The sequence below is a fragment of the Haliotis cracherodii genome, unplaced genomic scaffold (genome assembly GCF_022045235.1).
Source record: "Haliotis cracherodii isolate W230 unplaced genomic scaffold, xgHalCrac1.p SCAF_4, whole genome shotgun sequence".
NCBI lineage: Eukaryota > Metazoa > Mollusca > Gastropoda > Lepetellida > Haliotidae > Haliotis > Haliotis cracherodii.
The window spans coordinates 49085312-49103697 of NW_027266297.1; the positions used below are offsets into that span (position 1 = coordinate 49085312).

General features: G+C 40.2%; 1 protein-coding gene across 3 annotated transcripts in view; it reads right to left on the reverse strand.

Annotated features, from left to right (window-relative positions):
* The window catches only part of LOC139480433 (palmitoyltransferase ZDHHC21-like), a 405161-nt gene that overhangs the window by 322371 nt on the left and 64404 nt on the right, over nt 1-18386 (reverse strand). For 2 of the 3 annotated variants that reach the window (XM_071263508.1, XM_071263507.1), the window contains exon 3: nt 14511-14609. In XM_071263508.1, coding sequence (XP_071119609.1) covers nt 14511-14609 — 99 coding nt within the window. Of the gene's footprint in view, nt 1-14510; nt 14610-18386 lie in introns of those variants that run through there. The other variant, XR_011654416.1, reaches the window with a different exon arrangement.

The window sequence follows — 18386 nt, forward strand, 5'->3', positions numbered from 1 at the left end:
GACCTTGCTAATGGCTTCTTCCAAGTGCCATTACATGAAGATTCAAAGCATAAAACTGCTTTCGTCACCCATCAAGGCCTTTATCAGTTCAAACGTTTACCCCTAGGTTTGACAAATTCTCCACTTTGTTTTCAACAGCTCATGAGCAAGGTGCTAAGAAAATTGCTTTTTAAGGTTGCGCTGATTTACATTGATGATTTGATAATTTACAGCAAAAACTTTGAAGAGCATCTCCAACATTTGGAGCAAGTATTTTACTATCTGAAACAGGCAAAATTGACACTAAAGCCATCCAAATGCAATTTTGCAACGGACAAAGTTTCTTTTCTGGGTCATGTTTTATCATGTGGAGGTGTTCAAGTTGATGACAAAAAGATTGAAGCAATTAGAACCTTTCCAGTGCCCAAATCACAAAAGCAGATCCGCTCCTTCTTAGGTCTCACGAACTTCTACAGGAAGTATGTGAAAAATTACGCTCACATAGCGCTTCCACTGAATGCCTTGCTAAAGAAGCATTCAGAGGCAGAAGTAGGAAAGAAACCAAAGTTCCAATGGTCACTTGAGTGTGATCAGGCATTCAACACCCTCAAACATGCTATGAGTAATACACCTGTTCTGGCGTATCCAAATTTTGACAAAGAATTTCTTCTTGCAACTGATGCCAGTGATATGAGCATAGGTTTTGTTTTGAGTCAAAAAGACGAGAAAAATAATGAACATCCAATAGCTTTTGGTGGTAGAGCTCTTCATGGCAGCGAAAAGAACTGGAGGATTACAGAAAAGGAAGGCTTAGCTCTAGTTGAAGCCATTAGATCCTTTCGTCCATACCTTGCAAATTCCAAATTCACAGTCTACACTGATCATATAGCATTGAAATGGCTGAAATCCATCAAGGATGCCACAGGTAGGTTAGGGCGATGGTCTTTGGAACTTTCTACCTACACTTTTGACATTGTTCACCGCAGCGGCAAAGCCAGTGGGAATGCCGATGCTCTCTCACGTAGGGAATATGAGGAAAATATTAACTGTAATGATCAGACAGAAGAAGATGCTGAGAAAACAGTCTTCTCAGTAACTTCAACTCAGCAAAGCAAATCAACTAGCAGTACCACAATCTTGCCAAACACCCATTTATCCACACAAGTCACACAGACAACTCAAACTGAGGATATTTGCACACCTATTGTCAATCACTTAGAATCAGACACACAGACAACACATTGGTCAGTCACCTTTGAATATGAAGAGGATTATCAGTCAGTACCAGTTAATGTTGTCGCAGCATTACATGCTACAAATGCTGATGTTACCCAAGACACATTGGTTGAAGTAAGTATAAAAGAACATCCAAATTTACGTCACCTACAAAGGATTTGTCCAGATTTCATCCAAATCTTTGACTACAAAGAGGATGATGTCCTTCCACAAAATGAAAAGGATCGTCAAAAGATTCTTATCGAAGCCAATACTTTTGAAATTGATGAAGGCATCCTATACAGATTCATTCCACAAAGACAGAAAGGCCATGCAGACAAGTTCATTAAACAGCTGGCAGTCCCAAGAACCCTCAGAAATCAAGTCCTGCAATCCTATCATGACTCAGAGTTTGGCGGTTGCCACCATGGGAAAGAAAGGATGCACAACACCATGAGACCTAAGTACTACTGGCCCAAAATGTACAGCGATATTGCTACTTATGTCCAGACATGTGAGGTATGTCAACAGACCAAGAGGCACTACCATGGCAAGAAGGCACCACTTCGTCCACTACCTGTAGAAGAGGTCTTCACCCGATGGCACGTTGACATTCTCGGTCCCCTGCCAACAACACCAGATAAGTACAAGTACATTTTGGTTATCACAGATGCATCATCCAGATGGTGTGAAGCCTTCCCACTTCGGACCCAAGAAGCCAAAGAAGTAGCAGATGTTCTCGTCAGAGAAATATTTTGTCAGTATGGCGCACCAAGGACCTTAATTTCAGACAGAGGTCAGAACTTCATGTCCAAACTCATCAAAGCAATTTGTGAACTTTTGGCAATTAAATTTACCCATACCAGCCCATACCATCCTCAAACAAACAGCTGTGTAGAAAGGCTCAATTCCTATATCAATCAGTCACTAAGAGCCTACTGTAACAAGTCTCAAAATGATTGGCCCCGTTTCATTCCTGGCATCATGATGGCCTATCGGATGGCTCCAAATTCATCAACTCAAAAATCCCCATATGTTATGCTTTTCGGCCGAGAAATGAGAGCTCCACAAGATGTAGCATTAATTCCAAAAGAAAATTTAGGCCACAATAACAAAAGTTATCTTTCCAATTTGCTTGAGGAGCTTGAAATCACTAGAACAATCGCAGCTGAAAACACTGCTCGGGCTAAGGAGGTGTATTCAGAACAATATAATAGAAAAGCTAAAGAACCAGAATTCGCCCCAGGTCAAAGAGTTTGGCTTTACTGTCAAAAAGTTGAAAAAGGCCTTTCCAACAAATTAACCAAAAAGTGGTATGGTAGCTATTATATCGTCCATACAGGTCCAAATTATACCTACAAACTACGCCGAAGTTCTGACGACAAAATACACAAACCACTGGTCCATGCCAACCGTCTGAAGCCATATTTTGATCCTGCTGATCGTCCACAGTATCCTCCAGAACCATACCTCAATGACACTAGTAACATAGATTCAGGAGTCATGGATGACAATGAGGAACCAGTCAGTGATTCACAGTCTGACAGCAACAATTCCCCATCAACAAGTTCAACTTACCAGGCTACTGATCAGTCACCTCCACAACAGAAAGGTAAGAAGGTCAATTCCAAAACAAAGGCAGGTACTTCCAGCAACAAGAGTCCGAAGCAAAAGACCCCAACAAAGAAGAAAAACCCTGTTCCAAGTACAACAGAAAAACCTACCAGTCCCACGGCAACAATGAAGGAAAATCATGCCACACCAGGTCCTAGTGCTCCAACCAAGGTAAATGAAAAGGTAAACAAAGGGAAAAGAGGAGTGAATAGTAAGCATCACCAGCCCAAATCCAGAAAACAACCCGACGACAGCCAGGTACAACCTCCAAGTCCAACATCAGGTAATCAAACCATGGATATCCCTCAGGTTTTCAATCCAGAGGACATCCACTCAATTGTTAGTTCTAAGAGAGCAAATGGCAAAATCTACTACAGAGTGAAATGGAAGGATCCAGAAAGAGGAAACACATGGGAGTATGGCAGCAGCATTCCAGACTCCATTAGGAGAGAATTTCACCTCAAAAGAAGTATGTCAGGTAAACGACGAAAACGTCCACTGAAGAATCATAAGTTTTTCGACCAAAAGGAATCAGCACAAGACAATAAATCAGTCAATGTTCTGTCAGGGAATACAATGTCAGGAAATGTCAAGCAAGACAACACCAAACCATGCATAGAATTAGATGTCAAACCACATCCGTTTTTTCCCAAACACCTACGAAGAGTAGAACATATAATAGAAAGAGTTCTGGGCATTGAAATTATTCAAGGAGACTGCTATGCCAAGGTCTCATATAAAGAACATCCTGATACTGTCCACACATGCCATTTTGAAAATGTTCCTCCCCATCTCATACAGCGCTACCTTGATGATAGCTGGAACGATCTCCGTAATTGGTCCCGTCTAGAAGATAATCCTCCATATGATCCAGAGGAAGCACCAATTTATAAATCCAAAAGGGTTATTTTTCCACATAAAGACTTTGGAAACATCAACACCTTTAACTACCGTATTTTAGACAGTAGTCCCCATGGACCATACCAGGATCTACTCCCCATATATACCGATTGCTGCCAATTGAACATATTCTTGATCAAAATACAAAATCTCCTGAATAAACGGTGCAAATCACGATACAGCTTATAGCTGTATCTTGTTATGTTTTCTTGTGTCCAGTCCTTTCACTATGGGTCGCCAGTTGAGAACAAATGGCATCAGCCTGATCATCTGAGTTATTTGTATCACAGCAAATTTTGAGCATTGACCTGATCAACCAATCTCAAAAGCGAAGTGAAATGACACAAAGCAAACCATACTGCGAATTGAAACCCAAACCGCACCGAAGCGAAGCAAACCATACTGCGAATCGAAACCCAAACCGCACCGAAGCGAAGCAAACCATACTGCGAATCGAAACCCAAACCGCACCGAAGCGAAGCAAACCATACTGCGAATCGAAACCCAAACCGCACCGAAGCGAAGCAAACCGTACTGCGAATCGAAACCCAAACCGCACCGAAGCGAAGCAAACCGTACTGCGAATCAAAACCCAAACCGCACCGAAGCGAAGCAAACCATACTGCGAATCAAACCCAAACCGTACCAAAGCGAAGCAAACCATACTGCGAATCGAACCCAAACCATACCGAAGCGAAGCAAACCGTACCGAAGCAAAATAAACCAAACCCTATCACATTGAACCGAACGAAAATCAAAGCGAAACAAACCAAATAGTTGCGAAAACTAACAAAGAATTCTAAAAAGGATATACACCTTTCTAACACCTTTTGTATACCGTATTAGTGTGATAAATCGATGCACTTGTTATATGCACATGCACATATATGTATGTATAGTTCGTCTAATGATTGTATCCAAAAATAGAAGGATATTACTATTTTTCTCATGATATACTTTTGTAATTTGCCGCCAATATATTCTTCCTGGCCATGACACCGTTTAGTAATAATTATGTACTGATCTTTTACATCATAATTATCATATTTGTTTTATTTTCTAGTTATTACAGACAAACTGAGGAAGTATTTATATATGACATATTATTTGAACATGCTAACTCTCTTTTCTTTGTTTCCATGTAAAACCTCCATGGACACAGCTTACTATATTACAACCCCAATCCAGGATGTGGAACTCAAGGCCTCCTACATCACCCATAAAACCACCAGTACAGAGTGCCAAGACAAGCCAGCTCCACATCCAGATTCCCTGATGACAGCATTTTTATATTATGTTTTCCTTATATCAAAGAGACTCTATAATAATTATTATTCACTACTACCAGTTTAACTTTATACATTGTCCATCTAAGCCTTCATTATTTTTATTTTTACACGTTTGGGGTCCAAACTTTTTCAGACGGAGGGGAAGTTATCATGGTTAACATTTATACTAAGTTATCTTATAATAATTAGATCTACATCAAGTGCTTTTATGAGTTATCATGGTGTAATATTTATACACCATTTCATATAATTATAGTTTAGCAAGTAATAATTATCATCAGGTAAAATGCATATATAAAATATCAGTAGTTTCAGTTATAGCTTTTTAGATGGTTGCTAGCCTAAGGTATCAAGATCCCATCTCCCAGACAAAGGATATTTATTTAAGTATATCTGTCATCACCTACCGGGGTATATTAGAATAACATTACTTCAATTAAGACTCATTAAGGATTAGCCCCATACAAGCTCGTCTATAGTGCATTAAGGATTAGCCCCCATACAAGCTCGTCTATAGGGCATTAAGGATTAGCCCCACACAAGCTCATCTATAGTGACACCCTAATCTCTTTCAAAGCATCCAGTAAATATGTCAACAAGATTAGTGCCAGTCCAACAGGATAAACAGGATTTAGTATTCCCCTCCGTCTAGCCATCCATTTAGCATAGGACACAACCAATCGTGTATCAACCAATCAAATTCCTTTCTATTGTTCAAACTTTCATTAAATACATACTGTAGCCAAGTTCTAGCCTCCTAAACACAAATCACCAAGTAAAAACAACAAACCAACTCACCTCCCCAAAACACTCCACCACCACTCACCACAACACACGCTCTCCAACACAACACCCAAACAATATGACTGACACCCGCAACGCCACACTCGCAGACATTCCAGCTCCTTACTCACCCACGCCTGCGGAAGCGCACAACACTTCTGGGAGGTCACTCGAAAACATCGTCCCGACCGAGTATGGCGAAAACACGACATACACCACCCCAACCAAACCAGCTAACTCGCCACCACAAAACACCAAAAAACGCAAACTCGACACATCCACTCCACCTCCATCGCCAACACCCTCCCCGGCTGCCTTCCTCACCACCTTCGCCCTCTACTTCTTCTCAGCGGGCTCAGGCACCACTCTCTCACTAGAACTTTCGGCAGACAAAATAGGACTTTGGTTCAAAAGACAAAAAATAAATTACAACAATATTAAAAAAGCCAACAAAGGATACCAGATAATCTTTCCTAACCGAGAATCTTACAACGCAGCAAATAAAATAACTCAAATATTCCACGTCACGGTAATCAAACAAACACCTAATTGGCAACAATATACACGAGGCGTAATTAGGGTTAACCCAAGGGAAACAACTGAGGACTTACAATTATACTCTCTAGAAGCTAACATAAACCAAGACCAAAACCCTCAACCCCTAATCACCAGCACGCGCAGAATAACCTCAACTAGAAACGGAAAAACGGTCCCAACCTCCATTGTCATAATCAACTTTAAAAAAACCGCTAAATTCCCTGAAGCCCCCAAACACATATCCTTCGGAGCCCACACCAACTTAGAAGTCAAACCCTATATAAAGCAGGTTAAGCAATGTTCAAAGTGCCTCAAATACAACCACACTGCTTCCCAATGCACCTACCCTAAAACTAAATGTAAAAAATGCGCACAAACAGACTGCCCAGGCACATGCACACCCTGGTGCATCCACTGCAAATCCACCCAACACACCTCTCTTTCAAACCAATGCCCACACAGACACACACTCACCCAGCAGGCCAACAAACACATAAACATAGAAACGGCTAAAATCCAAACACGAAAATTTGCTACACCTGCATCTAAACCACTCCTCCCTACACCACACCCAAACACCATCCCACAAACAAACACCACACCCATAACCGACAGCTCTGTCTGGGACCCCTACCGAGAAACGGCACCCACCTCACACACACAAGCAGCCACTCAACCAACCACGAACCCTCCCAAAACATCAACCCCCGCATGCAAAACAAACCTCAAAATGACCACCACAACACGACCCTCATCCAAGCACCCTACAGCCCATATGGCAACAACGCTCTCCCACAAGCAAGCACAACAACAAAACACAAACACTAAGAAAACATCAGCTACACCCATCCCGCCAACACCTTCACAACCCTCCACATCACATGCCTCCCCCATGGAAACTCAACCAGCTAAACCTAATCCAACCCATGACGAAGATTTCTCCACTACTGAGGAAACAATAGACACTACTCCAACTAAAACAAACCAAACTTCCCAACCAGCCAACACCCCAAACCTAAATAACCTCACCTTACTCCTAGCATATATGCATAGTCAAAACTCACCAAAAGCTAGTATGGAATCCTTCCACAAAGTAGCTTTCAATCTAAAATTAACCGATCTTCCCTTCTTCCTCTTTAACCTCCATCTAAAAGAACTCACCGAATAAAATAAAAACTAAAAACTAAATCACCAATCACCCGAAACCAATAATGGAAGGACTAAATATTTTTCAGTGGAACGCCAACGGACTCACCTCCCACGGCCATGAACTAAAAACTAAATTTAAACTAAATAAAGGCCCTCACATTGCTTGTATACAGGAAACCAAATTCTCAAAAAAATCGAAATTCACACTACCTAACTACAACTCAGTTAGAACTGACAGAGCTAAACCGAAAACAAGAAGAGCCGCAGGAGGACTAATCATATTTATCAGGGAAGATATAAATTACGAAGAAATAAAAATAGACACGCCAAACCTAGAAGCCAACGGCATTAAAATCACATTAAATAACCGAAACATAAACATCATAAATATTTACCACTGGGCGGAACAAAAAGTCCAACCTGAGGATCTAAACAAACTACTCAAAATAAGCGATAAATCTACTATATTCCTAGGAGACTTTAACGCTCACCATCCTACATGGAGCATAGATGATAAAATAGATAATCATGGCAAATTAATCTCCGAATGGATAGAAACAAACGACCTAGTACTCCTTAATAGCAACCAACCCACGATGTACGATAAGATAAACCAAAAAATGTCGGCTATCGACCTAACCATATGCACCGCAGATCTAGCCCAAAGCACTCAATGGGAAGTGCACGACGTCCCGCTAGGTAGCGACCACTTCCCGATAAACATAACCATAGGAAATACAAACGTACCAATCCAAACAGAAAACCAAGAACCAAAATTCCATTATAACAAAGCTAACTGGGACCAATTCCAAGATATCTGCAACGAAGCTAACTTAAACGAAATAGAAAATAATGATCCAGAAACCTATTGTAAAAACCTAACAGACTATATAATAAACGCAGCCAAAACCTCCATCCCCTTCAAAACATCTAAGACAGGCAAACCGACGGTACCATGGTGGAATGAGGAAATAGAACAGACTAGACGAAAACGTAAATCAGCCTTCAATAAAGCAAAACGCGACTACAAATATTTAAACATAGCCCACGAACTAAACCACCAGGTTCAAAAACTAGTCCAAATAGCCAAAAGTAGAGACTGGAAAAAATTCTGCGAAGGTATAAATAACCGTACAGATGCCAGAACGGTCTGGCGCAAAATCCACGCCATTAGAGGCTTAAAACAACATAAAAAAAACCCTAACATTAACAACTCAACCAACCCCGCCCAAAAAGCAAATAATCTCGCCAACCACTTTTCGGCCGTTAGCAGTAACAGCAACTTCAGCCAAAAATTCCAAGATAAACTTAAAACAGAAAACAAACCCACAAAAGAACCAAACAATAACAATCTAGAAATAAATCAACCCTACACAATGGAGGAGCTCCTCTACGTAATCCAAAACAGGAAAAAGGGCACAGCCCCAGGATTAGACCTAACCTCTTACCAAATAATTAAAAAACTCCCCCTAAAACTGCTCCAGGCACTACTCAAACTATACAATCTCATCTACCTAAACGGACAGGTTCCTACTCCCTGGAAACAGGCCCTAGTCATACCAATCCCTAAACCTAATAAACCAGCTAATCAAGCTAACTCATATAGACCAATGTCCCCTAGAAAATGGCACTCCACAGGGCAGTATCCTCAGCCCCACCCTCTTCAATATAATGATAAACGATCTATTCGAGGGTCTATCCCCTAAAGTAAACACATCAAAATTCGCGGATGACGGAGCCATCTGGATCCGCACTAAAAGCATGAAAATGGCCAAAAATCTACTCCAAAAATCTCTTAATAAAATACAACAATGGGCTGACAAATGGGGCTTCTCCCTTAACTCAGAAAAAACAACAGGAATAGTATTCAAACATAAAAACATGAAACCCGCCTCCCCAATCCTCCAGCTAAACAATCAAACAATCAAATTTCAAAAACAAACCAAATTCTTAGGACTTATTTTCGATGAACATCTCACCTGGGATGCTCACATCCAAAACCTAACAACTAAATGCAGTAAAGACCTAAACACCCTAAGATGCCTAACTGGCTCTAACTGGGGAGCCTCCAAAGATACTCTCCTCTCTCTCTACATATCCCTAATTAGATCAAAACTAGACTACGGCTGCGCCATATACAACACCCTAAACAACTCTCTATCTAAAAAACTTGACTCAATACAATATCAGGCTCTCAAACTCATTACACGCACCCAACATGGCACCTCCTACACCTCACTTCAGGCCTTAACAGGAGAAATGCCACTAAGTCTACGCAGGGAACAGCTAAGCTTAAATTTCTGGGCCGCGTCCCAATCAAACCCTCTCATCCAAAACTTAATAAACCAAAACATCAGCCCTAAAAACCAAGCTCTAGCTCGTAAACACCCCTTACTTACCCCAATATCCCAAAGAATAACAAACTACCTAAATGAACACCAAATTAAAAATCTTAAACAAAACTGCAAACAATCAAATATCTTCACCCCTAAACTTAAAATACCCAAAATAGACACAACACTAGCTAGCCAAATAAATAAACAAACCGACCCAAACATAGCTAAAACTACCACGCTAGCATACATACACAAAAATTGGCCAAACTGGTGTCACATTTACACGGACGGATCCTCAGATCCGACCTCCAAACACACGGGTTTCGGAGTCCATACCACACAACCAACTAAAACCACACAATCCTTCCGACTCCCAAATAACCAATCAATATTCACGGCCGAACTAATGGGCATGGCCTCAGCCCTCCACAATCAAGAATCCAAAAACAACCAAAAAATCCTAATACTTACTGACTCCCTAAGTGGACTACAAGCCCTCCAAAACAAAAATACCAAAAACCGACCTAAATTAATAAATCAAATACTTAAAAGCTCCAACGACCTAACAAAAGCAGGCAAACAAATAACCTTCTTGTGGATACCCGCCCACGTAGGAATATACGGTAAAGAAAACGCCGATAAAGCAGCTAAACTATCCCTCAAAATCCCAGAAATAAGCTTAAACTTACCCATCTCAAAATCAGAAATTAAAAGTGTAAACAAACAAAAAATCACAAAAAAATGGCATAACCTATATCTAAACTCAAATAGCCAAATCAAAAGAGTGCTCAGCAAACCACTAACCAAACCAAAAATTCTCCATCCATCAAAAAAAATCGACAGAGTAATCACTAAACTCCAAACAGGACACATCAACCTAAATAACCACCTAAAAAAATTTAAAAAACACACTACAGGTAACTGCCCACACTGCAAACAACCAGAAACCCCAGAACACGCACTCATCCACTGCACACACTACCTAACACATCGAACCGCATTACAAACCACCCTCAATCTAAACAAGGCTCTCACTCTAGAAGCAATACTAAACCCACAAAATAAACTAGAAAACTTCAAGGCCTTAGGCGTATTCTTAATAAAAACGGAACTAATAAAACGCATCTAAAACCATAATAACCTACCAAATCAAAATTACATAAACAAACAATCATCCACCATACCCAGCTCCCTTAGTTCTCCTCCCCAACCCCATCGGCATCTATTCCAAATCTCAAAATTCCCCAATTCTATATAAGCAACCCCTAAAGCCCCCTCTTGGGTTGCACAGACCACCCTCGCCCCTTTCGGAAACACATTAAATGGCCTGGCCGGGCCCGTGTGCGAAATACGCATCAGTCGGAAAGCGCACGTTAAATCTCCAAAGTAAGTAAGTAAGTAAGTAAGTTCTAGCAGAGAAGGGGTTTGAGTCTCTTACCAAGCAGACCTCTCTCCCACAGCCCAGAGTGTGTACCGACTCTCTGTGGCACCCTCAGTTATTTCTAAGTATATTGTAAATTGTTAATTGTTCTTGTAAATAAAATTGTGATTAGTCTCCTGTGACTCTGGCTCTTTGCTGACTAATTCCCCAAGAAAACCAGCACGTCATTTGGAAGGTATTGTTCACCTAGAACAGTTCCATGATAATAGAACAAATTTTTTTTAAATGTTTTGTCGGCAGCGGGATTTGCAAATCAAAGGCTTATGAATATAGTCTTCTGCCATGGTGACATGGAAGAAACTTTGGGAAATTACAACTAACAGTTACCCCAAGTGCATCACACAGGGCCGCATCACACAGGGCTGACTCACACAGGGTTGATACACACAGGGTTGACACACACAGGGTTGAAACATACAGGGCCACACCACACAGGGCCGCATCACACAGGGCTGACTCACACAGGGTTGAAACATACAGGGCCACACCACACAGGGCCGCATCACACAGGGTTGATACACACAGGGTTGACACACACAGGGCCACACCACACAGGGCCACACCACACAGGGCCGCATCACACAGGGTTGATACACACATGGTTGACACACACAGGGCCACACCACACAGGGCCACATCACACAGGTTTGATACACACAGGGTTGACACACACAGGGCCATACCACACAGGGCCACATCACACAGGTTTGATACACACAGGGTTGACACACACAGGGTTGAAACATACAGGGCCACACCACACAGGGCCGCATCACACAGGTTTGACACACACAGGGTTGACACACACAGGGCCATACCACACAGGGCAAACTCACACAAGGCCACATCACACAGTGCATTGAGTTCTTGAATATCTTTAAAAATATGGTAATCAGAACACAGTTGCTTTGACATTTCGAGTGCAAGGATTCTTTTAATGTTGGCCATGTTTTATGTAGGTTAATCCACTCGAACTATGGTGTCTAATCATTGAAATTGTTAGTTAGAGTCCTTGGTGCTCCCCCCCAGACACAAACTATTTCAACGAGTAGACACCAGTTTGTCATGAACTAACCAATACTTACATTCTAAACTTTGAACTTTGGAGCCTTTAGAATAACATTTCTGGTCATATTGGCACAAGAGAAAATAATAATGATTTCAGAGTCATTGTTTCCCCTTGCATCCTTGAGCATCTTCTCTACCCGGAGAATAGGACTATTGTGTTCTAGATGTGAAGTTAATGCTAAAATTACATTATTATATTTAGCTACTCAAAATAAAGTGAGTGATATTGTTAGGTGTTTGTTATTTAACGTAATGCTAAGCAATATTCCAATCCAGTGATTGATATTATAAGCAACAATCCATGCTGTCATGATATGCTGACACACCACCAACAAAGGCACTTATTATGACCACCAGATCCAATACATTTCCATTTACAACCAGCATGGGTTCTAACACTGAAGATCCGGGGTAGAATAGGTTTTCAGCAACCTATGCTTGCCGTAAAAGGTTGGTTGGTTGGTTGGTTTGTTGTTTAACGCCGCACTCAGCAATATTCCAGCTATATGACAGAGGTCTGTAAATAATCGAGTCTGGACCAGACAATAAAGTGATTGATATCATGAGCATCGATCCACGCTATTGGGATCGATGACATGCATCAACCAAGTCAGCGAGCCTGACCACCCGATCCTGTTAGTCGCCTTTTACGGAAAGCATTGGTTGCTGAAGATCTATTCTACCCCGGACCTTCACGGGTCTTACCGTAAAAGGCGACTATGCTTGTCATAAGAGGCAACTAACGGGATTGGTTGGTCAGGCTTGCTGACTTGGTTGATGCATTTCATCGTATCCCAATTGCATGGATCAATGCTCATGATGTCAATCAGTGGATTGTCTGGTCCAGACTCAATTTTTTACAGACCACTTTCATATAGCTGGAATATTACTGAGTGCGGCGTTAAACAACAAACAAACAAACTCTGACACTGAATCCCCACAGGTTCCCAAACTAGTCACCTGTACTGGGTCATTTACACCTATCTATATTTTTGTTCCTTTATCCACTTTTGTGGAAAATACACTGGGGCATCTACACCAGATATCTGTATCTTTTGGATATGTGTCCAATATTCATTTGCTTGTTTTTTCATCCCAGACCAAGTTTGGTGGATATGGACCTGTGGATGCAATAGACCCTGCTGTCACATTATAATGTGAACCTAATAGAATTCCCACTGCAACATGGGTCACGTGTGGATACATGTAGAAAAAAGTACAGACAAGAAGAACGTAAATAGGGATGCATGTCATGGATACAGATAGGGGGGTGAAAATAATGTCTGATCACGGCTTTAGGAATAGCATTTGGGTGCTGGGCACAACATTCTACCCTGGGTTGCCATGAGTTCCTAGGCTGAGAACAGAGCTTGCAATAAGCCTGTAAAGTGGGAACAGCATTCCAGATTACTGCAGGACGCCCAAACATTTTGTACACTACTGGCTAGAGTCCACTAATGGCTTGTAGCGCTTAAACGAAATACATTTTGAATGTAATATTCAGTCACTAGCTCTATTTCCATGTTTCACTATTGTTTTTGCCTCGTACGTGGTTACCTCCCGTACAGAGTTCATAAAGACTGTTGGAACCCCATGGAAAAAGCAAGGGAGACTATTAGGGTCTGCCTTTCTTTAATGTGACAAATTTTGTAACACATTTTATTGATTTAGGGTTTTTGATAAAAATATAACTGAACAACAAACAACTTAATGGGAATGTGTAAAATACATGTTATATATATAATGAATTGTCACAGACAAATTAGAAATGTATGAATTACCTATACAATTACCCATCAACCCCCATGTTCTAACTGACTTTTAACAGAACGACATGTATTACAAATAGACAATGGCCGCATGGTCGCCATGGACAAAGCAAGTGGGAAAACATGTTGAGCCTGGATGGGTAAGCAAAGCATTGTAGGCAAGAATGTATTGAGGGAAGAAAGCCCAAATTGATGATTGTCAGACACTTACCACACTCATGAAACCATGAGAATAAATGGGGTACAGTGAAACCTCCTGATCAAATCCAGGCAAATCTAGAATACAAAGATCAGCAGATCCTGTCATGGGATACAACATTTACTGATCAAATTGCATTGCAGTTATATGATGTATTGACCCAAGTGTTCATGTGATTAATATTCACTGATTTGACTGACTACAATCAGGTGAACGAAAAGAAATATTTACCGTGGATAGATACAGCAGTTGATGGGGGAATTCTTCCTGGATTTAGAGTTGATACTCTTACAAGAGATGTCAGACACAGCAGAGAGATGGACATAAATGCTGAAAGCAAAAAAAGGTTGAAGTAACGGGTCTGTAGCTCACTTATTTCAATCAATTATTGATGTAACAATTGTTTGCTTGCTAATAGCAATGACATTTCTTCAAATAATTTGTCAATGTCAGGGATAAAAAGTTAAACAAAACAAAAGTGTTTTAAAAAATCTGCACATGTGCCAAAGAACTACCACTGGAGGTCATGTTAACATGGACAATGTACAAGTAAAATTGATCTTGTGCACTATGCACAATGACAATAACTTCACTCCAAAAAAAAGTCTTGAGGGAAAAATACATTTGGTTTGCTGAAACTTTTGAAATGAAAGGTTACAATGCATGATTGTTTACAACTTAATGTGTATATTCCCTCAGGCTAGGCCAATTTGATTGGTTGTAGATGACAACCAGTGAGTGCAGCACGTGAAGAAGTAAAGATGATAATATACCACTGAAAGGCAGAATAAATATGAAGAATAATTTACAGACAAAATGTTGTATGTTCAGATGAAACTTCAAAGAATATCCCTTTATAATCATATAACACAGCCATACAGAAAGAGTCACTCTCGATCAGTTTAACATCAAAAAGTACCCTGGGTACAATAAATGTATGAGTTGTACCCAGATTGTTGTTATATTGTTTGTTACCTACATATACCTATGTGTACCCCATAAATTGTTCTCATTTAGCAGGACAAGATGTTTACAACATCAAGCCACTTTACGGCAGTAGGGGAAATAACTATTTTCACAAAGTCAGTGTTGGATTCTCAAGTCCTTTTCTAATGAAATCGGCTCAGAATACGTTGGTATACTGTTTAAATATACAAATTATTATTTGGGAATTATAGCAGGAGCAGCCATGTTGTTGAATGCCATAATTTGATAGTGGACACATTTACAACAGAGACCATTGAGAGATTTCCCAAATAAGGGTAGACTTAGATATGGTCTGGGTACAAAATGATTCGACAATAAAATTCAGGGCACACTCGGGGCACTTTGTACCCTTGGTAAACCAATTGAGAGTGACATTATCAACTTTAGTGACAGGCTTCAGTTTATAATACTTAAAATCACATCATCCGGCATCTAAAATGAGCACATTGTGCCTTTATTACTTCAGCCATAATCTTTTATAGAAATGAGTGTGTTTGGTATGAGAAACTGGAAGTCAATGAACTATAGGTATTCCATAGGTTTTCAAATTTTGATGCGCAAATTAGGTCAAAATATATTTCAAAGAGTAGTCTGCAGTAGTCAATGGAAGTCACCAGTTTGAAACTAGTGCCGTAAAGCTCGAGAAAGCTGCTTTTGGATTCGCTAATGATGACTTGTAAGTCATTTCATTGGTCAATCAAAGTTTCCGTTTGGATGTGACCTGTAAAGGGATGTCCCATATATAACACTTATACTTTCAGCTCAGTTTGAGGTGCTCTGAAGACGGGTACCTGTGAACTTAAGACTTGTTTTTTACAAAATACAAATACACTGGATCGCCAACATCAATACTAGGTTTAGGCAACACCTTATAAAGAGGGGCCTTTAAAATTTCACTGTATGGATGATTTGTACATTATTGGTGGTCAAGGATGAGATTTAAATTGATTTCGTGGCATTTATTCATTGCTATGCTGATCCAGCTGTAGCAGCATTTCTTGAAAAAATAATCCTTGTGAATGAATTTGACAGCTCAGTTGTGCTGCAGCATCTGATAATGTCAAGGAAGACACAGACTCTGTGGCGGTCAAGCATAAGGAGATCCTCTCTCAGTTCTTATTATATGTATCATTCAGCCACAGGGTTCTTGTTCAGGGTCTTTGTTTGACCAATTTCTATCGAAAGGTCTTTGATGAGAAATAGCCGAGCAAACGTTCCCGGATTTCCCATTGAAACATATATCATTATGCCCCTGAAAGAGGTATACCTTTAGTATGCATTTTGGTCATGTTTAATGTATGTAGAATCAAAATAAATTTGTCGTATTGAATTTCACATGGACGTTAATCTAGTAATTTGGAACAAAATATGCATCGGAAAACGCTGACTTGTCTGTATATATAAAAGTAGTTGTCCATACATCCTCAGCTGGGAGTGATCTCCCTTGTTGTCACTAAACGTAAACACAAACGCACATTGGTCACAGGAAATAATTAATGAGGTAAATACTGCTCATGCAAGATTTATCACACAGTTAAGGTTAGTATTGTAGCGAATATAAATTCAAATTATAAAGATTTATCAAAATATACAGTGAATATGCTTCTGGAAACACCGACCCATACATTTCATTGATAGCAGCGTGCCACTTGCCATGTGTATCTGTATTAAATAGTAGGATAAATTGAATATTTTGGCTAAATGATCGTAATGACGACAAACGTTGTGTAATATATATTTTTCTGATTTAATGAGACCAAAAACAAAAGTGCTATGTGTATGAATTAGGCCTAGACACGGAGTACACCGTGCCGTGCTGCCAAAGGTTAATACTGCTTTCCTCCTCGCTTATAATGATTACAAAGGCGTCTGTCAGTTTAAACGTTCTAATAGCAGAAAGCACAAAGAAAGCAAGTTGAATATTTTCTGTAAGAAAAACTCAAGCAGAGACTTATGATTTATTTACAGATTAATTATGAAACCTGGCAATTCAAGCGACCCCAGCCCTCTTAAGCTGGCACCAGTAAGAAAAAAATCTCAAGTTCTCTTTTAATGATGTACACAAACAGTGTCTGATTTGTGGGCAACAGAACGGGGACATCACATTAGGAACAATCCATGGTTCAAAAAGTGTAGTCTCAGCTGCACACAGTCGTCGAGATGAAGTATTGCGTCGCATCATAAACGTCAAGCATGATGATTAACTGACATTATCCTACCATAGATCTTGTTTCAAATCTTACACCAGTAAGCAAAATGTCAAAAATGCAACACAGGCAATATTCCCCAAAACTGTTTCTCAGGCGACTGTAAGTACAAACGCGCAGTCCACTAGATCTGTCAAATCAATAAAGTGGTCATCTTGTTTAATCTGTGGCTTCAAAAAGCATCATGGTAACAACAAACTACACACAATTCAGTCTTTTGAACGAGCTGGTGACCTAAATGCAGCAGCAATAACGGTGGGGGACATGGATGTAATTGGGAGGATAAAAGATTTAATTGCCAAAGAAGGTTTATATCATGAGACTTGTATGAAACGATTTCTGAGAGCAGCCAATCAAGTACAACATATGAATGACAATGACGATGATGACACGATTTCTGAGAAATCTGTGTATGATGAGGCAAAACTAGTGGAGGAGATAGAAATCAATCTTTTCACAGAAGGAAAAGCTCTCTCAATGGCAAAAATCACAGCAAGATATAATGAACTCATAACAAATCAGTCCTCAAACAACAGCAACTACAAAAGTGAGTAACTTAAAACGAGGATTGTTGACAAGGGGTCACCAAACATGTTACTCAGCAGTTCCATAATTCTGGCTGCTGCAATCCACGCAGCGCACATACTCAACTACTGCACGTGATGAACAAGATGTTGCAAGAATGTACACACATCTGACAAACAACATGACAAACCCATTTGATGTAGAGAGCCATCCTGATGTCCTAATCAACATATCTGCTGGTGTCCATGCTCCTAAAGACATAGAAGAATCACTTACAAACATTGCTGCAACAGGACATCGTAAGATGGTGTCATTTATGAGCAACAGTCTTTCATATGAAGGTGGCAAATCATTCTTCAGCCCCATTCCAAGATCGAAACTGAAAACT